Raw genomic sequence first — 16,503 nt, 5'->3', positions numbered from 1 at the left:
AACTTTGAGCTGCCTGGCAGTTTTTTTTTTAATTAATTAATTAATTTATTTATTTGTTTAGAGAGAGACAGAGACAGTGCCAGTAGGGAAAGGACAGAGACAGGGAGAGAGAGAATCCCAAGCAGGCCCCATGCTGCCAGTGCAGAGCCTGACGCAGGGCTTGACCCCGTGAAACCGTGAGATTGTGACCTGAGCCCAAACCAAGTCAGACGCTTAAGGGACCGAGCCACTCAGGCGCCCCGCCTGGCAGTTTTCAAGGTCCTCAGGAGCGTCTGGACATGCCACCGTGTCCCAGCACCTGCACTGAGCTCTGTGGGACCTGCACCCGGGTGTCCGGGGCCTCTCCTGCCTGGATTGGCAGGTGGACGTAGGGGTGCGAGGTTTGGAAATTCGCGAACTTTTCATGGTCTAAGCGCACATTCAGGTCAGGATTTTTAGCCACAGGAGAGTCGAGGCCCGCTGAAGACAGTAGCCACCTCCCACGGGCACGGGAAGTGCCCGAGTGTCGCAGGGAAGCTCACGTCGTAGTTGTCTGGGTATTACCCACATCAAAGTCCCCAAGTGTCTCTTTTGTCTACGTGCCCCTTGTAGGTTTCTAGAATTAAAAAGCTGTTAGTTGTTAGAGTCAGTGCATAGATTTGCATTAATTTCTCACTCTACAAGCTGCCATGCTTTACTTAGAGGTGTTCTGGGAAGATAACAAAACATGACAACAAGACGCAGCAAACAAAATGTCACGAATGTGAGATCCACACATCCCTTCCAGTTCATTCTCAGGAATCTGTGTGCCCTGTTCTTCGCAGATCCCAGCATTCGAAGACATGGGTGTTCAGAGGGGGAGAAGGGGGAAGTGTGGTTAAGACTCAGCTTTGGTGTTTAGATTTGGACTCAATGAGATGCCTAGGAAATATTTCTTGAGTGAGTGGGTGACGGATGGATGGTGAATGGTGGGTTGGTGGGTGGGTGGTTGACGTTTGTATAGGTGGGTAGTTGGATGGATGGATGGATGGGTGAGTGGATGGATGGTTGAATGGACAGATGGATGGATGGATGGATGGATGGATGGATGGTGTTTGAATGGGTGGACAGATTGGTGGATAGTTGGATGGATGGATGGGTGAGTGGATGGATGATGGGTGGATGGATGGTTGAATGGACAGATGGTTGGATGGACGGGTGGATGGATGGATGGTGTTTGAATGGGTGGACAGATTGGTGGATAGTTAGACAGGTGGATGGCTGGCTGGGGGCGGGGTGGTGGGTATATGGTTGGACAGAACGGATGGATGGTTGGCTGAGTGGATGGAGGGGCAGGTGGATAGTTGGATGGGATGGACGTATGGGTAGATGGTTAGATGGGTAGATGGACGGTTGGGTGGGTGAATGAGTGGATGGGTGGGTGGGCGGACGGATGGATGAATGGATGGATGGAAGGGTAGAAGGTGGATGGATGGATGGGTGGGGGGTGAGGGGGTGGGTCGGGGGTGGGTCGGCGGAGCTCGTGTCTGAGGCCGTGAACCGTAAGCTGCTGCTGGCACACGCAGCATAGCTGATTCTCTGGCCCAGCTCTCGTGCTTCCTTACGAATCACCTCTCTTTCAGGGTTCTATCGGATTTCCTGGCTTTCCTGGTGCCAACGGAGAGAAGGGCGGCAGGGTAAGGACAGCCTGGCCTCCGGTCGGGTGGCTCGCTCCACTGCCTTGGTATTCAATGGGTGCATTTTCTGGCACGTCCTGTTTACTCTCACCCACTTTGCTGCCCAGACCGCTTTCCAGATGGCTGACCTTAAGCCCGTGGCCTTCAGCACCAAGCGCTGGCGACTCCCCGCACACGGGGCTGGGTGGTGGTGGGCTGCAGGGCAGCGGCAGGAGGGGAGGGCATGCTTTCTGACCAACACCACGACCCCGGCAGCTCCTCAGGCCGTGAGTGAAACCCGAGTCTTTCAACCCGAGGGCCTTTCCTCCGGGCGAATTTTTAAAGGAAGGGAAGGAGAAAAAAGGAGCGTGTTGCCTACCCTGCCGGTCCAAATTCAGGAAGCTCTTCCCCTTCGTCATTCCCAAGCTGCCGTTGCCCCAGGGCACCTGCCCGGTGCCGGATGCTGTGGTTCACTCCGTTGTCACCATGGACAGTGGCGTTCTGAAGGGCTGGGCTGAGGAAGCCACGCCCCCTGGTCCAGGCCTTCTGTCGGGGAAATTACAGGACGCTCTCTGAGCATTGCTGCCCGGGACGCAGGATCGAGGGGGTCCTCTTGGTCGTTCAGTTCTGAGCTGGTTGTCCACAGGCATGTGGGGGCAGAGGGGCCGGATTGCGAGACTTGTGCAGGGCATACCTTGGGGCGGGGGGTGGGGAACCCCAGACCTCGGAGGAAGGACTGCCGCTTTTGCGGGAACTGGGACAGGCCCGGCCCATTCCCCTGCGCCCACGCTGTTGCTCCTGGCACAGGAGGGCTGCGTCTTCCCAGAGAGACCCCTGCCCCGATCGGTCCTCACCGCGTCTGAGCAGAGACGGTGAGCTCTCCTGAAAAACGGAGAGAGACCTCAAGCCAGCCCAACCCGTGTAAACAAACGTGTACGTGCCCGATGCCTGAGACAGATAGAAAATGGGGAACTGCCCTCAGTGCGAGGAGACGGCGTGAACACAGGGACGCTGTCGTCATCTGGAGCTGGACCTGACCTCCCTGCGTATCTACCTGTTTACCTGCACGTACATCCTGTGTCTATACCTCTGCGAGCGTGTCTGTCTGGCTCTTCCTTGTCTGTCGCTGTCCGTGTATCCATCCGCCTCCCTACCTGTCTATCTGACCTCCAGAGAGAGTCTGACGGACGCCTTTGGGGAAAGCTGCCCACTGGAATACTCACAGAGGCCGCTGTGAAGGGTGGGCCAGGGTCCGGGAAGCGTGGGGGTGATAAGGGAGTGGCTTCTGTGCTGGTGGCGGCCTCGTGACCTTTGACACCAGCTCGCAGTGAGACTCTCCTAGAGGGGTCGCAATGTTCGGCATTTGGTCGTGTGATTTGGCCACAGCCCCTGTCCGTGGAGGAGCCCGCTGGGGCCAGGGATCAAGGCCCCGTTGGGATGGGTCGCGTGGGGCCGTGGAGGCCTGGCCGGCGCCCTAGGGTCAGCACTCTGGCCCAAGCCCCGCTCCTCTCTCCCTGCCCCTGCAGAGCTACTCAACTTCCCACCCCTGAGCTCAGAAGGGCAGAGAGATGCCCGGGTACCCCCCTCCAAGCCCCACGGGCAGTTATCCCCATGCGTCGGTGCTGGGGGTCACCAGGGACGCCACCGAAAACAGATGTGGTTGCAGAACGGGGAAGCATGGGTCCAGAAGCTTGCTGTTGTGAGGTTTGGCTCCTGGTTCCCAGGACCTGAAGCACAGACACAAGGAAACTATGCTGGGAATTTACAGGGCTTTTCCAAGCTGCCTGTGGTGGTTGCTGTATTCGGAGGCCACCTTGGTGGGGGCAGGCCCTGAGGTCAACGATGTCAACTTTTACAAAAGGCAACGGCTTGGGCAAGGGCCAAGTAGGACCGGCAAGCACGTTCGCGCATATCGTGGGAGAAATATTCCCTGTGCCCCTCCCGGGTGTTGGGGGCACAGAGGCAAGCGGAGGACGTGGGATCTAGAGGAAAAGGCCAAGTCCGTCCCTGGGAAGCGTCCGAGATGGCCCTGCACACAAGTGAACCACAGATGGCTGCACTTCCACGAGCTCGTCCTGGCCGGAGACCTGGACCATTCTCGGCTCAGCGCACGGGCTCCCCACGCCCTCCCCGGGGGCGACCGAGGATGCACGTCTATCCCCCCCACATATCTCCTGAGAGAGATGTCTTTATTCTGGAACCTTCCCCAGGAAAGGAAGAAGAAATTTTTTCCCAGTGACAGTGACCTTCCCCGTGCCCTGGTGGTTTGCAACTCTTCCTTGATCGCCGACCCTGGCAATCCGGCTGGCTCGCTGACCCTTCCAGACCAAGTTATGGGGTCATTCTTGCCATCCTGTCACTGTGTCCCTCCCTCCCTCTCTCCATCCCTCCATCCACCCATCCCTCCCTCCATCCAAATGGCATTAGTTGAGCACCTCCCCTGTCCCCGCATGTCAGGTGCTCTTGGAGCCCTGGGGACAGAGCCACAGAAGCCCAGATCCCTGCCCTCGTGGGACTGGGACTTGCCTTCCAAGGGTGGGGACGGGGAGCAAGTCTGTAAAGCAGATGGTGTGGCGGATGGCGGTGCGTGCTCAGGGACAAACCAGATGTGCGGGGGGAAGGGGGGGCGGTTGACTGCAGAGGTAGGGAAGGCTCAGGGACAACCTGGAGGGGCGGAGGTGGGCTGGACCTCACAGATGCCCCGGACAAAGGACTGAGGCCTGACAGGGGGCAGAGTGGGAGGGAAAGAGGTAAGGGGACGGTGAACAGGTGGTGGGGGCGAAAGGCTGGCGTCCCCGGGGCCTCAAAGCCACCCCCGTCTTGCCACGTGACTGAAGGCACCAGCCACATTGAAAATGTCATCCCTGAGAGTCCCAGTTGGAAATTATGGAGGAGAGGGACACAGGCAGGGGTTCCGTGGTGCCTGCTCCCGCCGTTCCTAAGCCATCTGCGGACCGGGAGGGCGGCTCTGCGGGGCTGGTGGCTGAGGGGCCCGGGAGGCCGGAGTCCAGAGATGCACCTGTGCTTGGCTTCTCGGCCGGAGCAGGGCCGTTTCTGGGACTGTCTGCGCATCCCCCGTGAGGACATGAGGACAGGCGCTCACAGGCGAGTCACCAAGCAGACCGTGGACGGGGGTGTTCCTGTTGAGCAGCGTCCGTCCCTCTCTGGTTCAGTTTACAGGGAAACCCTTGGGCAGCAGGCTCACCCGGGAGGCCGGGGCTGAGCCTCGGTCCTGCACTCTGTGCCCGGGCTCACGGATGTGGGACTTGGTGGAGAAGACTCGCGGCTGGACGCACCCACGGACGCCAACAAATAGCCGGGGCTGGCCCGGCGTCCACGCTGGTAAAAGCCAACAGCGCGAAGAAAGCAGATGTTGCATTAATGTTCGTATGCAAATATTTATTTGGAGCCAAAGGCTATCGCCAGGTAATTAAAGCAGGGAAACCGGAGTGCATTGTTGGAAGGAAACATAATCACCTCATCACCGTAAACCGTTGTATTAAATTCACTCCAAGACGGCAGACGGCACAGAGCAGTTTTGATTCCAGCAGCGAACAAGTCAAAGCTGGGGAGAGACGGTGCGGCAGGTGGCCTTCGCGGCTCAGCTCCGTCTTGGGCTTCGTCGCTCGAAATCGGAATAAAGTTCTGGAAGATGAATCGAGAGGTGGTGGGGACACCGGGGTGGCGGTCCGCCCGTTGCTTCCGCGCGCTGCGGGTGAACCGCGGTTACCCGTTATCCAAGCTCTGCTTCCGAGAAAAACAAATGCGGCGCATCTGTTTTCTGTGGTTTGGAAAATGCAAAACAACACCGCCAAGAAAAAGGAGTCTAAGTTCTACGAGAAGAGAAGCCGATGACTTTGGGTGTATGATTTATATGTGGAGCTGCAAGTTTGCTTGTCTGTGGAGCCTGTTGAAAATTTAATGGCTAATATTCGGAACTGTAGCAAAAGTAAATTATGTATGAAAGGGGTTGCGGTAATGATCCCCCTCGCCCCCGCCGCTGAGAGAGATGGAGAAAGGGAGGGAGAGGGCGGGCGGGAGGGGAAGGGGGGGCTGTTGATGCTTGCGGAAAGGAAACCAGATAGGGCGGTAAACATCCATCAGACTGCAGGGAGAAAATTGGATTTCTACAGGCCTGTGCGGAAACACAAAGCTCTGTGTATCGAATGTGCAGTGAAGTCCCCTCGGCCTGAAAAATCTCCTGGAGAAGCACAGATAAGGAGAGCAGACCTTCCCGGCTTCTGTTTCCGAGCTCTCTCCCCGTAACCCAGGAGAGGGCCACCACCCAGGCCGTGGCAGGGGTCTCTGGCAAGTGACTGACCAGCCCTTCTTTCTCTGGTTCTAGGGCACACCTGGGAAGCCAGGACCACGGGGGCAGCGAGGCCCGACGGTAACCACCCTCTGGGCTTCCAGAAGCGGGAGCACGTTGCAGGGGGCATGCTCGGTGGGAGGGGGAGGGAGGTGTCCAGGGCTGGGAGGATTCGAGCTCACCTTTCCTCTCTCCCGCCCGTGCAGGGTCCGAGGGGCGAACGGGGCCCCCGGGGCATCACTGGGAAGCCCGGCCCCAAGGTAGGTTTTCAGTGACTTCTGGGGCGTCAGCCACGCCACCCACACGTGGAGCACCTGTGGGTGATCCGTGGCCTTTTTGTTGGGAGAAAAAAAAGGAAGTTTGCTTGAGGGTATTTAAGAAGGAGCCGGGCCAGCAGCCCTCGGACAGGTCAGGTTGAGTTGCATCACGTGCCTCGGCCCCGACGGAGCCGTGGCGGGAAGGGCCACCCCACACTGGGACCTCCGCGGCCTTAGGGGACCGGGCCCCCGGGCTTTGCACAAGTGCTGAGCCATCCGGGTACCCAACCATCCGGTTCTGGTGGGGAGGGCCCGTTTCTTCCTCCTGCCTCAGAGGGAGCCTGTCCCTCACGTCCCCTCCTCCCGCTTTCTCAGCGTGGAAACGTGTGACAGCCAAGCAGGCCCTCCCTGTTCGGCCGGGACACCATTCCAAAGTGCGCTCCCACCAAGGGACGTGGGCCTTCTGCTGGCTGGGGTGCAGAGCTGGCCCCCCGGCTAGTGGGATGTGCCCACCGGCAGGGTACAGAACATTTCTCCCGCGCTGAGTGCCGGTGCGTCCCACGTTCCCGTACAGGGATTAACGCTCCCCTGCACGAGCGAGTGATACCACGGCACAGCCGTTGTCACCGCTTGTGGGGGCCCTGGGGCAGATGCCTGGGTCCTATCGCCATGTGACTTTTCAACACACTTCCTGGTGGGAGCGTGGCCTTTGTCCCCCTGCAGGGGGCTCTTCTCGGGGAAATGTCACAGCCCCGTGGATAGCAGCTCAGGGTCTGATGACAAGACAGGTGGCCTTTGGGAGCGTGGATCGGCGGCTGGCGCCCTCTGCCCTTTCCTGGAAGTCCTGGTGACCCGCGCCTGTGCCCGTGTGCCTTGTGTGACTGACGTCCCGTGACGTCACGGGCCAGTGTGCTGTCACAGGCAGTGATAATAAAGGTGATCGTAGTGAAGCTGTTTTTTCTGTGTCCCTCCCTTCCTAGGGCAACTCTGGAGGCGATGGCCCCGCTGGCCCTCCGGGTGAACGGGTGAGCACCGTGAACATGTGGGCCTCTGCCAACATCTCTGGGGAGGCAGCCTGCCTTAAATGTCCCTCCCCGTTTCTTCCCGGGGTGGGCTGGGAAGAGGGAGGCGTGTCTCCAGTCCTACTGAAGGAGAGGGTTTTCCTAGGATCCCAAAGCGGATGAGTGGTAGCCTTCGCTGGGAGTGAGGTCTCTTGCCTGTCGAAGCGGGCGGCCCCCTCCCCTGGCCCTCGGCCCCAAGCTTGCCCCCTCAGCTCCCCGGACTGACCTCCTTTGTTGCGTTGGTGGGGGGCGGGGGGCTGGAATAAATGGAGAAAGGGTCCAGGGGAGCACAAAGAGACTTTGCTCAGAGAACCAAGGACTCAGGAGGACCATGGTGGGGTCTCCTGGGCCCCCACGCACTGGGGAAAGGACATCTGTGCTCAGCTGGCCGTTCTCTATCCACAGGGACCCAACGGACCCCAAGGACCCACCGGTTTCCCTGGACCCAAGGGCCCTCCTGTAAGTAACATGTTTTTCTTGCTGGGCCGGTGGGAGGGGCGTCGGCGGGGAAACTGGAGAGAGCCGCTTTTTGGAAGCGCGGACCTCTCTCTCATTTGGGCAGACACGATCTTGTAGTTGGGTCCAGTATGAGTGTCCCGGGCCACCGTTGCAAATTACCACCGACTCGGCCACTTGAGACAGCAGAAATGTGCTGTCTCACAGTCTGGAGGCCAAGAGGCCAAGATCGGGGGGTTGGCGGGGCCGGTTCCTCCCGGGGGGCTCTGGGAGAGACTGCGCCCCCCCCGCCCCGCTCCCGGCTTCCCGTGGTTGCTGGCCGTCCGCGGCTTGTACGCCCTTCGCTCGGTCTCTGCCCGCATCCTAACGTGGCGCCTCCTCTGGGGGTGTCCCTGGGTCGTCACGCCCCCGTCTTGCTGTGAGGACACCAGCCACTGACTTTGGGAACACCCCAGTGCAGTGTGACCTTGCGTCGGTGACGTCTGCAAAGCCCCCGTTTCCAAACGAGGTCACCTTCGCAGGTGCGGGGCGGCTAGCACTTCCCCCCCGTATTTTGGGGGCACAGTCCAAGTCAGCACAGGCAGAGCGCACTCTGTTACACCCCAGAAGGAAAGATGCCTGACCGTGGGCACTGTCGCCAGACGGACATGCTGGGGGTCAGCGGCCAGGACAAGGCGGACCCGGGTCCCCGTGCTGCTGCCTGTGCGTCCCACGGCTGCACCTCTCCCTGCCTCAGTTTCGCCCCTGGGAGGGGAAGTGTGGCGCTCGGGAAGGCTGTGCGGGTTCGGGAGGTGACGCGCAGGTGCTGGGTCCCCACGTGGCACTTGGTCACCGTGACCCTTGCAGGAGCTTTCTCTGAAGCGAGGTGGCTGCGTTCGTCTCCTGGTTTGGTCTGAAGTCCCAAGGGTGCGCGCCTCTCAGAACTGAATGGAACTTCTTCCCTTTGCCTCTTCCTTCAGGGCCCTCCGGGCAAGGACGGGCTCCCGGGACACCCTGGACAGAGAGGAGAGACCGTGAGTATTGGCAGCGTGGGGGACACGGGGACACGGGGACGCGGGCTGGCCCGGCCTCTCCCACAGCCCCGCCCGTGGGCACGCCTCCTCGGCCCCGTGGGCTCGGGAGAAAGTGGCCAGCCTCGGGAAGGCCCCCGAGGTGTCGGCCGTCTTCTGCTGACTTGGGGTGAGCCAGCCTGCCTGCGGACGGCCCCGTGCAGGCCAGCGGCGCCTGGGGCGGCCCTGTGAGCGCAGAAGGCCGGTGCCGGTGCCCGAGGTGTCCCGGCAACTTCGGTCCAGGGTCACGTTTCGAACCATCATGGCAGACAAAATGCCATCCACACGCTGAACCGTGTGCGTCCTGTTCCTCAGTGAGGAATCGTGAGTGCGGCCACGCTCGAAGTGTGCGCATTCGGGCCGGAAAGACCCCGTGCCATTCTGCTGTTTCGCGCTGGGATGTAGTAAGAGAAGGGACACGGCCTTGCGCCTTGTCTGTGCGGGCCCTCCCGGCCCCGGGGCTGATGGCAGGGGCTACGCGGGGCCCCTTCAAGGAGGCAGGTGGCCCGCCCGGGTATAACTTGGGCTTTCAGCCAGGCTCGTGATCGGTGAGCGATTCTGCCGTCCCGGGTGCACCGCCCACCTCGCCCCTCCCTTTGGAGAAGCCCGGTGCAGGCTGCGTCGCTGTTGGCCGGAGGTTAAAGCACCCGGCGTTTTCAGTGGGAAGAAAAAGCGTCTTTCAGAAATAAGGTCCCTTCCTGGCCCTGCAGGCCAGCCCACCGCGCCCACGGCGGGCGTGTCCGCGGGAGGCCGTGGGCGCACCTGTGACCTTGAGGCTCCAGGCTCGGACGGGTGGGGACCTCCTGGTCACCAGAAAGACGGCACAGGCTGCTGAGACGGCCCCTCTGTCTCTGCGGCCAGTTTTCTTTGTAGTCACAGGCCTCTGAAAGGGTCTCACAGCAAACCCCGCGTCCCACGAAGCTTTGAATGCCGCCCTTAACATCTTCTCCGTGCCTGCGCTAAAAGCATCCCTTTGTCTCCCTGGTTCATTGTGACAAAGCTTCTATTAATTGTACCTCCCCGGCGTTCTGCTGCGAGGCGCATGCTGGCTGATGAATGCACATCACCTCGTTCTTTTGTTTATAGAGAAAAATTAAAACATTTCGTTTGAGCTTTGCCTGTTTTTCTCTAATGCTGTTCTGAGGAGACAAGATAGAAGGTTTTGCCAAGCGTGTGCCTTTCTGCCTCTGCCTCACCCCAGACAGAGGCTGGTGGGGTAATTAAGCTGCTCGTCTTTGCTGGGAAAGTAACGTAGGGGCTTTCCAGCTACCCGTGCCGTGCCTGGCTGCCCTCGTGGACGCGGGGGCACCTGGTCTCCATACCCAGGCAGGACATATGTCTCCGACACGGGGCGTCCAGACAAACCTTCCAGAAAGGTCTTCCCTCGGGTGTTGACTTTGTTCTTTAGAAAACGGATGCAGCAAAGGGCATCACTTCTAAACGTGAGCCCAAAGCTCATGTCCCAACCAGGGGCTCGACACCAGCCAGGGATGGTCCTGACCCCGGCGCAAACAGAGGGGCCTTTCCTGCCTTATGCTCAGGCTCCTGCCTGCACTTGGCACTTGTGCCATGGCCCCCCAAGTGAGGGTGCCCTTGACCTGTCCACCACCCCTTGTTTCTGACCCTGTAAACGCTGCCTACAAAGGTTCTGCTTGAAAAATGGCCATTTCCGGGACAGCTGGGGGCTTCAGTCGGTTAAACATCTGATTCTTGATCTCGGCTCAGGTCACGATCTCACCATTCCCGAGTCCGAGCCCCATGTGGGGCTCTGCTGACATCGCGGAGTCTGCTTGGTATTCTCTCTGTCTCGCCCTTTCTTTCTGCCCTTTCTCCGCTCGCACGCACGCACGTGCACACGCACACGCCGTCTCTCTCGCAAGATAAATACACTTAAATAGGGCCATTCCTGTGCACCGCATGCAGCTTCCCTTGGGCCTCAAGAGAAGAGCCCCCTGAGAATTTGCAGAGACGCTGAATCCGCCGTGGGCCCTGCACGGTCCAGCGGCTAAGCGTGAAGTCTCCGGTGCTGGCCCGGCGGCCGTCCCGGCAGCGAGGCAGGGAACCGCCCTTGCCCATCAGCCACGCGGGCCAGCCCGCTCGCCCCCCAGGTCTCCCTGTGGCTTAAGACGCCCCCCTCCAGATTCTAGAGCTCCCACTAACAGCTTCCTGGCCGTCACATCTGCACGTTCCTGCCGGCGTCTCAGGGCACCTGCAGAGGGCATCTTGCTGGCACGTGCAGGGCTCTGTAGATGCGCCTGGAAACGAAGCGTCCCTGCTTCGCAGCTGCAGCCGCCTCCTCGAAGGGAGGACGCGTAGCAGAGCCACCATCCAAACTCAAGGCGGGGCTGTGGCACACGAGCCGTGTGTGGGCAGAGGCGAGGAAGCCCCTGAACCCAGCTAACCGCGCGTTCGAGTTGCCGGGTTACGAGAGCGGCGAAGACCCCCGCCCTGTCCCGGTTCCCACAAATGCCGAGGAGCGGGTGAGGTCACCTGTCACTCGGCAGAGGCGTTAGCGACACACGTGGGACCATCTCCCAAAGTCGCTGATGAGAAACAGCCCAGAGGTAGCTCCCGAGTCGAGCTTCCGGAGGCTGAACAATGGCGCCGAGTCCGCCGGGAAAGTGAACGCTTAGTGACGCTGTCAGGATCGGCGGCCTTAAAATCTGTCTCCCGGCACAAAAACCCGGTGGCGGAAAAGCAGCGAGCGAAGCTAACCTCTCCGGCCTCACTGTGTTCGCGAAATATACGCACAGACGAAAGAGGGGAGACGGGCCCTCGCAAGTGCGGTGGGGAACATTCGCTGTCGGGGAGAGGGGTCGGGGGTCGGGGCGCGAGCCTTCTGATGAGAACCGCTCGGCCATCTTGGCGTGGTGACTCTCTCTCCGCAGGGTTTCCAAGGCAAGACCGGCCCCCCAGGGCCCCCGGGCGTCGTGGGCCCTCAGGTAAGCAGCCGCGTCCCCCGCTTTCGTCGGCCATCTGTGCGGCGCCCACACGGGAGGGAGGTGCCCCAGGGTTCGGAAGGCGTAGGTGCTGCTGACGGAGAATCCCGAGTCCCGCGGCTTGTTAGCGTTCAGAGATGAGCTCCGCACAGGGAGCCAGATGGGGAGAACCGGGGACGGTCTGTTGAGCAATCAGCGCGAGGCAAGCTGGCGGAACGGAGCTGGCTCGCGGGCAGCCGGGGCCAGGCCCGGCTCGGGCCCGCTCTCCCCTGCCCCCGAGCCCCCGGCAGCCTGGGCCTCCTGGCTCCGGCCAGCGCCGCGGCCCGTGGGTCACCGCACGGTGGCCTGCAGCCAGGACCGATGGCTCGGAGCAGCAAAACTGGGCAGCGAGTTCCCACCTGGGGCAGCGGGAAATAAGACACTGATCCGCTGCGGCCGCGGACCGCAGGGGATGTGGGCACGCCGCCCACCTCTCGCGTGGCCACCGGGCCACCCTCACGGCACGCAACCACCCCGTCCGCCCCGTCCGTTTCCTCCTGGACTTTTACCAGAAGGAGGACACTGGCAAAGCACTGTGGGGTTTGGAGGGCACGCAGCGGGCCCTCTGCCTCCGTGCCCAGGGCTGTCCTTAGCTTGGGAAGGCAAGGTTGCTCCCTGGTGTGTCTCGAAAACGCTCGGGGCTGATGTGGACTCTCCCCGCAGGGTCCCACGGGAGAAACGGGCCCAATGGGCGAGCGTGGCCACCCCGGGCCCCCAGGCCCCCCCGGTGAGCAGGGGCTCCCCGGCCTTGCCGGGAAAGAAGGGACAAAGGTGAGTTCGTCGGGCCTCCCTTGCCGGCCCGGACTTCGCGGAGGGATCTCTGTTCTCTCCGGCTGTTTTCTGATGAACGAGTGGGGGGTCTCAGACCAGTGCTGTTCGTGCCGGTTGGCTCCCCAGACGACCACTTTTGCCTGGTCTGAAGGAGGATCTGGGCTGTGTTGCCGCAGAGGGGGATGGCAGCGGGGGCCGGGGGTCAAACCGTCCTTGGCCTTCGGCCCCGGGGCCGTGCCCGGCTGACCTCCCCTCCCCCGGCTGCCCCTCCGGCTCCCAGACGCACATAACCCACCCTGACGTTTCGTGTCTGAAACTGATTCAGCAGAAAGTGACCCGTTAAGAAGTTTCCCACCACAAGAGGCTAAAGGATAAATAAGGAAAACAGAAAGCGGACGTGTTTCTAGCCTGCCTCTTCGCGTGGGTCCTGCGTCCCATCTTTGTTCCCCAGGAAGCCTCCCGCGCAGCCGGGGCGCGCCCCTGGTTGGTGGTCGTAATTCCTGGGTATCGGCTTGAAATGGCAAGCTTCTCCCCTCGCAGCTTTTCAGGGAGGGACACAGCAAACCCAGCCGCGCACGCGAGCACAGGTGCAAGAGTAAACCCGCGAATGAGGAAGGGGAACCAGTAAAGCGTTGTTGGGAGAATTACACGTGTCTGTGCTGGGATCCACGTGTGTGCGCTTAAGGACGCGTACACGTGTGTGTGACTGCGCGACGTATGTAGACATGCGTAGATGTGGGTGGGCACATATCCCCTCACAGAGAGAGCTGTCCGAGTTTGGAAAGGAGGTCAAGGGCGTGCTGGTCGGAGATGCCCTCTGCTCCCATGCTGGGCCCTGGAGAAAGTTCTGGAAGATATATCAAAGCTTTCATGTGCTTCGGGGAAAACGCTCAGCTGGTTTATCTTTTCAGGAAACGTGGTTTCAGGCTGGGAACAAGTGTCTCGGGTGATGGGTCTGTTTTGGGTGATGTGGCCAGTGGTCTGACCACAGCCTCCTTTACCTGAGCAGTCTTACGAGGAGCCCCAAGTGTACGGAAAGGGTAGACGTGGGGGCCCTCGGCTCCCACTCAACCCACCCTGAGCCCAGAGGGGTGGAGTCTGTCCCCAAACCACACGCAGAGCCAGCCCACGGAAAGTGCCTACCAGGCGCGAGCACCGGTCATGCTCCTGTGCACCGAGCTGCCCGGGAGCACGTCAAGCCGCCGCTCAGAGGCTCCTTCTGGAGCCAGTGCCTGGGGCTGCCCCACTCCGGCTTGAGTCTGGTGGATCTGGGAGAGGAAGCCTCGCCCCACCTCCCCAGCCACCCTGGTCCCGGGCATCGCTCGGAAGCTCATCTGTGGCTCTGATTTCAGGGTGACCCAGGCCCCGCCGGCCTCCCTGGGAAAGACGGCCCTCCTGGACTGCGTGGTTTCCCTGGGGATCGGGGGCTTCCCGGTCCAGTGGTGAGTGAGGGGCCGGGCGGGGTGATGGAGCTGGACGCCGCCCAGCCCGGGGCCCTCTCCCCGTGGTGTCCTGAACGTGTTCTCGTTGCTTTGCAGGGCGCACTCGGACTGAAAGGCAGCGAAGGCCCCCCTGGCCCGCCAGGCCCCGCGGTGAGTGCGGCCGGCCGGCACAGACGCTTTATCTGACCTCTTCCTCCAAGCCTGGGGGGCAGGCAGACAGGGCGGCCCCGAGGGCCAGGAGAGCGTGCCCACCGACCTCGGCCCGCTGTGGGTCCTGGGCAGGCCACGTGGAGGAGGCGGGCAGCGGGCCCCGAGCTGGCAGCCGGGGTGACCACGAGCGGGGGGCACGCTGTGTGAGGACAGGCAGAGAGCTCGGCGGTGTGGAGGGAGGGCCGCGTGTCTCCATCCTGCCTTTGGAGGAGCGAGGCAGGTGCTGACGAGCCGAGTGTAGGTCTGGGCCCGGGGCTGTGGGGAGGGAAGGGAAGGAGCACAGATCTCCCGTCTCTGACTGTGGATTGGAGAGTCAGGCTGCCCGCCTGCCCCGGGGCTGCCCACGCACAGGTCAGCCAGCACAGGTGCCGTCTGTTGCCGGAATGGTGCGTGCCTCCAACGTTGGGAGTCCAGCTAGGAGAGGTCTGAGGACGCAGCGTTCCCAGAGTCGCCTCTGTGGTCTGGGGGAATCGGGGGCCGCGCGGGGCCACGCCCACCCTCGGGAGGCGTGCCCACAGACCCCTGTTCTCGGCTGGCACTCAGTGGAGGTGTCACGGGGGCCGCATCTCCCCCTGCCCTTCGGACGGGGCCCCAGCTCTGCTGCACAGACGTGGGTTTGTAGGAGCCCCCCCCTTCTGGGTCTGAGCACGGACCACACGGTAACCCCAGCTCTCCCCACCCAAGTTACGGACCGTTTCAGGGAAGCCAGGCGGAAATGAAAACGGTACCTTTCTTTCTGATAAAGGCCGGTGCGGAGCGATGCCTGGGCAGTGGTGGCCTGCCTGTGCTGACCCTAGGATTAGGCCGGTTCCCACCCGTCAGCGGTGCTCTGGCGGGGGGGGGGGTCAGCGGGGCAGAACATCCTCCATAGAGCATAGAACATGCGACATGGGGGAGCGGGATGGAAAGGGAGCCCGATGTGGGCAGGCAGACCCCGGCGGGGGAGAGGATGGGGGCCCCGGGCCAGGAGGGCACCCCAGGCAAGCACTTAAGGAGGATGGGTTCTCAGACCCTGGGGAGGAGGCAGGCATCTGCTTGGAATTATGGGAAGGGAGGAGCCAGGAGGGGCCCAGAAACCCGGAGCCTCGAACGCTGGTCTAAGTAGTGTGCACTGTGAAGGGCCCTGGGAGCTACTGAGAGCTCTGGAGTGATAAGGCTTGGTGGCACTTTGGAAGATTGTGTCCGTGCATTTGGGAGCCTTGGAAATGAACCATTTTCTTGCCCGCTCCAGGGATCCCCCGGAGAGAGAGGCCCGGCCGGTGCTGCTGGGCCCATCGGAATCCCAGGGAGACCCGGGCCCCAAGGACCTCCAGGGCCGGCTGGGGAGAAAGGAGCTCCTGTAAGTACCGCCTCGGGGGCACAGGGGCCCTACCCGCCAAGCCCCATCCCTGCCACGGGCGTGCCCCAGGGGCTGGCGGGAGCCGGGAGGTGGGGAGGTGGGTGGAGGGTGTGCTTGTCCCCCAGGAGAGTGGGTGTGTCCCCAGCGTCCTGACTGAGGTCCGAGGATGGGTTCCTAGTGCTGGCTGGCTTCTTTTAGAGTCACCTGAGCCAGAGGGTGCCGGGGAGCTCACCTGCGCGGCTGTGCCCCAGCCCGTGCACACAGAGGGAGGGGCTGGGGACCGTGTGTGTCCCAGCGTGGCCTCAGCCTTGGTCTCGGCCGGGCTCTGGGCTCCGTGTGTGGCCGGGTCCCGGTCACCCGAGCCAGGCTGGTCTTTGTGGGAGAAGGATGGGCGTTTGGGATGGGAGCCCCCTCCCCTGGCCTGGGGCCGGGAGGCGTGTGCCAAGAAGAGAAACTTCTCTCTGGACCCCCGACAGCCGGCTGTCAGTGACCCCGAGTGTGGCCCAGCCCAGTGTGGAGGCTTCGTGAGGCCTCCTGCCCCAGCCTTGGTTTCCAGGAAGGAGATTAATGGGTCCCTTCATGTGTAGACCTCCCGGGAAGCCAATGGCCGCCCTCCGCCAAGCACCTTTCCCGGGGTAACCACAAAATGCCCCTTGCTGCCCTGATGTGCCCCCACCCCGACCGTATTTGGTGTCCACCGTGATTTTGCAAACCCCCCACCTGCCCCGCATTCAGTCGGTCCCAGAGACAAATTTCAGCTCAAACTTCCCTTTGGAATTTAGGTGTCAGAATGAGCAGGGCTCCAGGAGGGAAGGGCAGACGTGCTCATGGACCATCCCCGACAGAGTTAGGACGCCCGCACTGACGGATGTCTGTTAGAAAGACCTTCCTCGTGCGTTCTGCGCTTGGCGGTTCATGGGTGGCAAGGGCCCGGTTCCCTTCCCGGCCGAGCGCGATACCACGCAGGGAGCACCTGCCCCGGCAAACATCCGTTCAG

General features: G+C 61.7%; 1 protein-coding gene across 1 annotated transcript in view; it reads left to right on the top strand.

The window, feature by feature from the left end:
• COL5A1 (collagen type V alpha 1 chain) overlaps positions 1-16,503 on the top strand; it is a 148,662-nt gene that overhangs the window by 102,354 nt on the left and 29,805 nt on the right. Inside the window, 11 exon segments of the mRNA XM_030293787.1 lie at positions 1,602-1,655; positions 5,980-6,024; positions 6,150-6,203; positions 7,181-7,225; positions 7,667-7,720; positions 8,677-8,730; positions 11,655-11,708; positions 12,408-12,515; positions 13,868-13,957; positions 14,054-14,107; positions 15,399-15,506. Coding sequence (XP_030149647.1) covers positions 1,602-1,655; positions 5,980-6,024; positions 6,150-6,203; positions 7,181-7,225; positions 7,667-7,720; positions 8,677-8,730; positions 11,655-11,708; positions 12,408-12,515; positions 13,868-13,957; positions 14,054-14,107; positions 15,399-15,506 — 720 coding nt within the window.

The sequence above is a fragment of the Lynx canadensis genome, chromosome D4 (genome assembly GCF_007474595.2).
Source record: "Lynx canadensis isolate LIC74 chromosome D4, mLynCan4.pri.v2, whole genome shotgun sequence".
NCBI lineage: Eukaryota > Metazoa > Chordata > Mammalia > Carnivora > Felidae > Lynx > Lynx canadensis.
The sequence above is the reverse complement of the archived record's forward strand: the minus strand, read 5'-3'. Positions and strand labels throughout refer to the sequence as shown.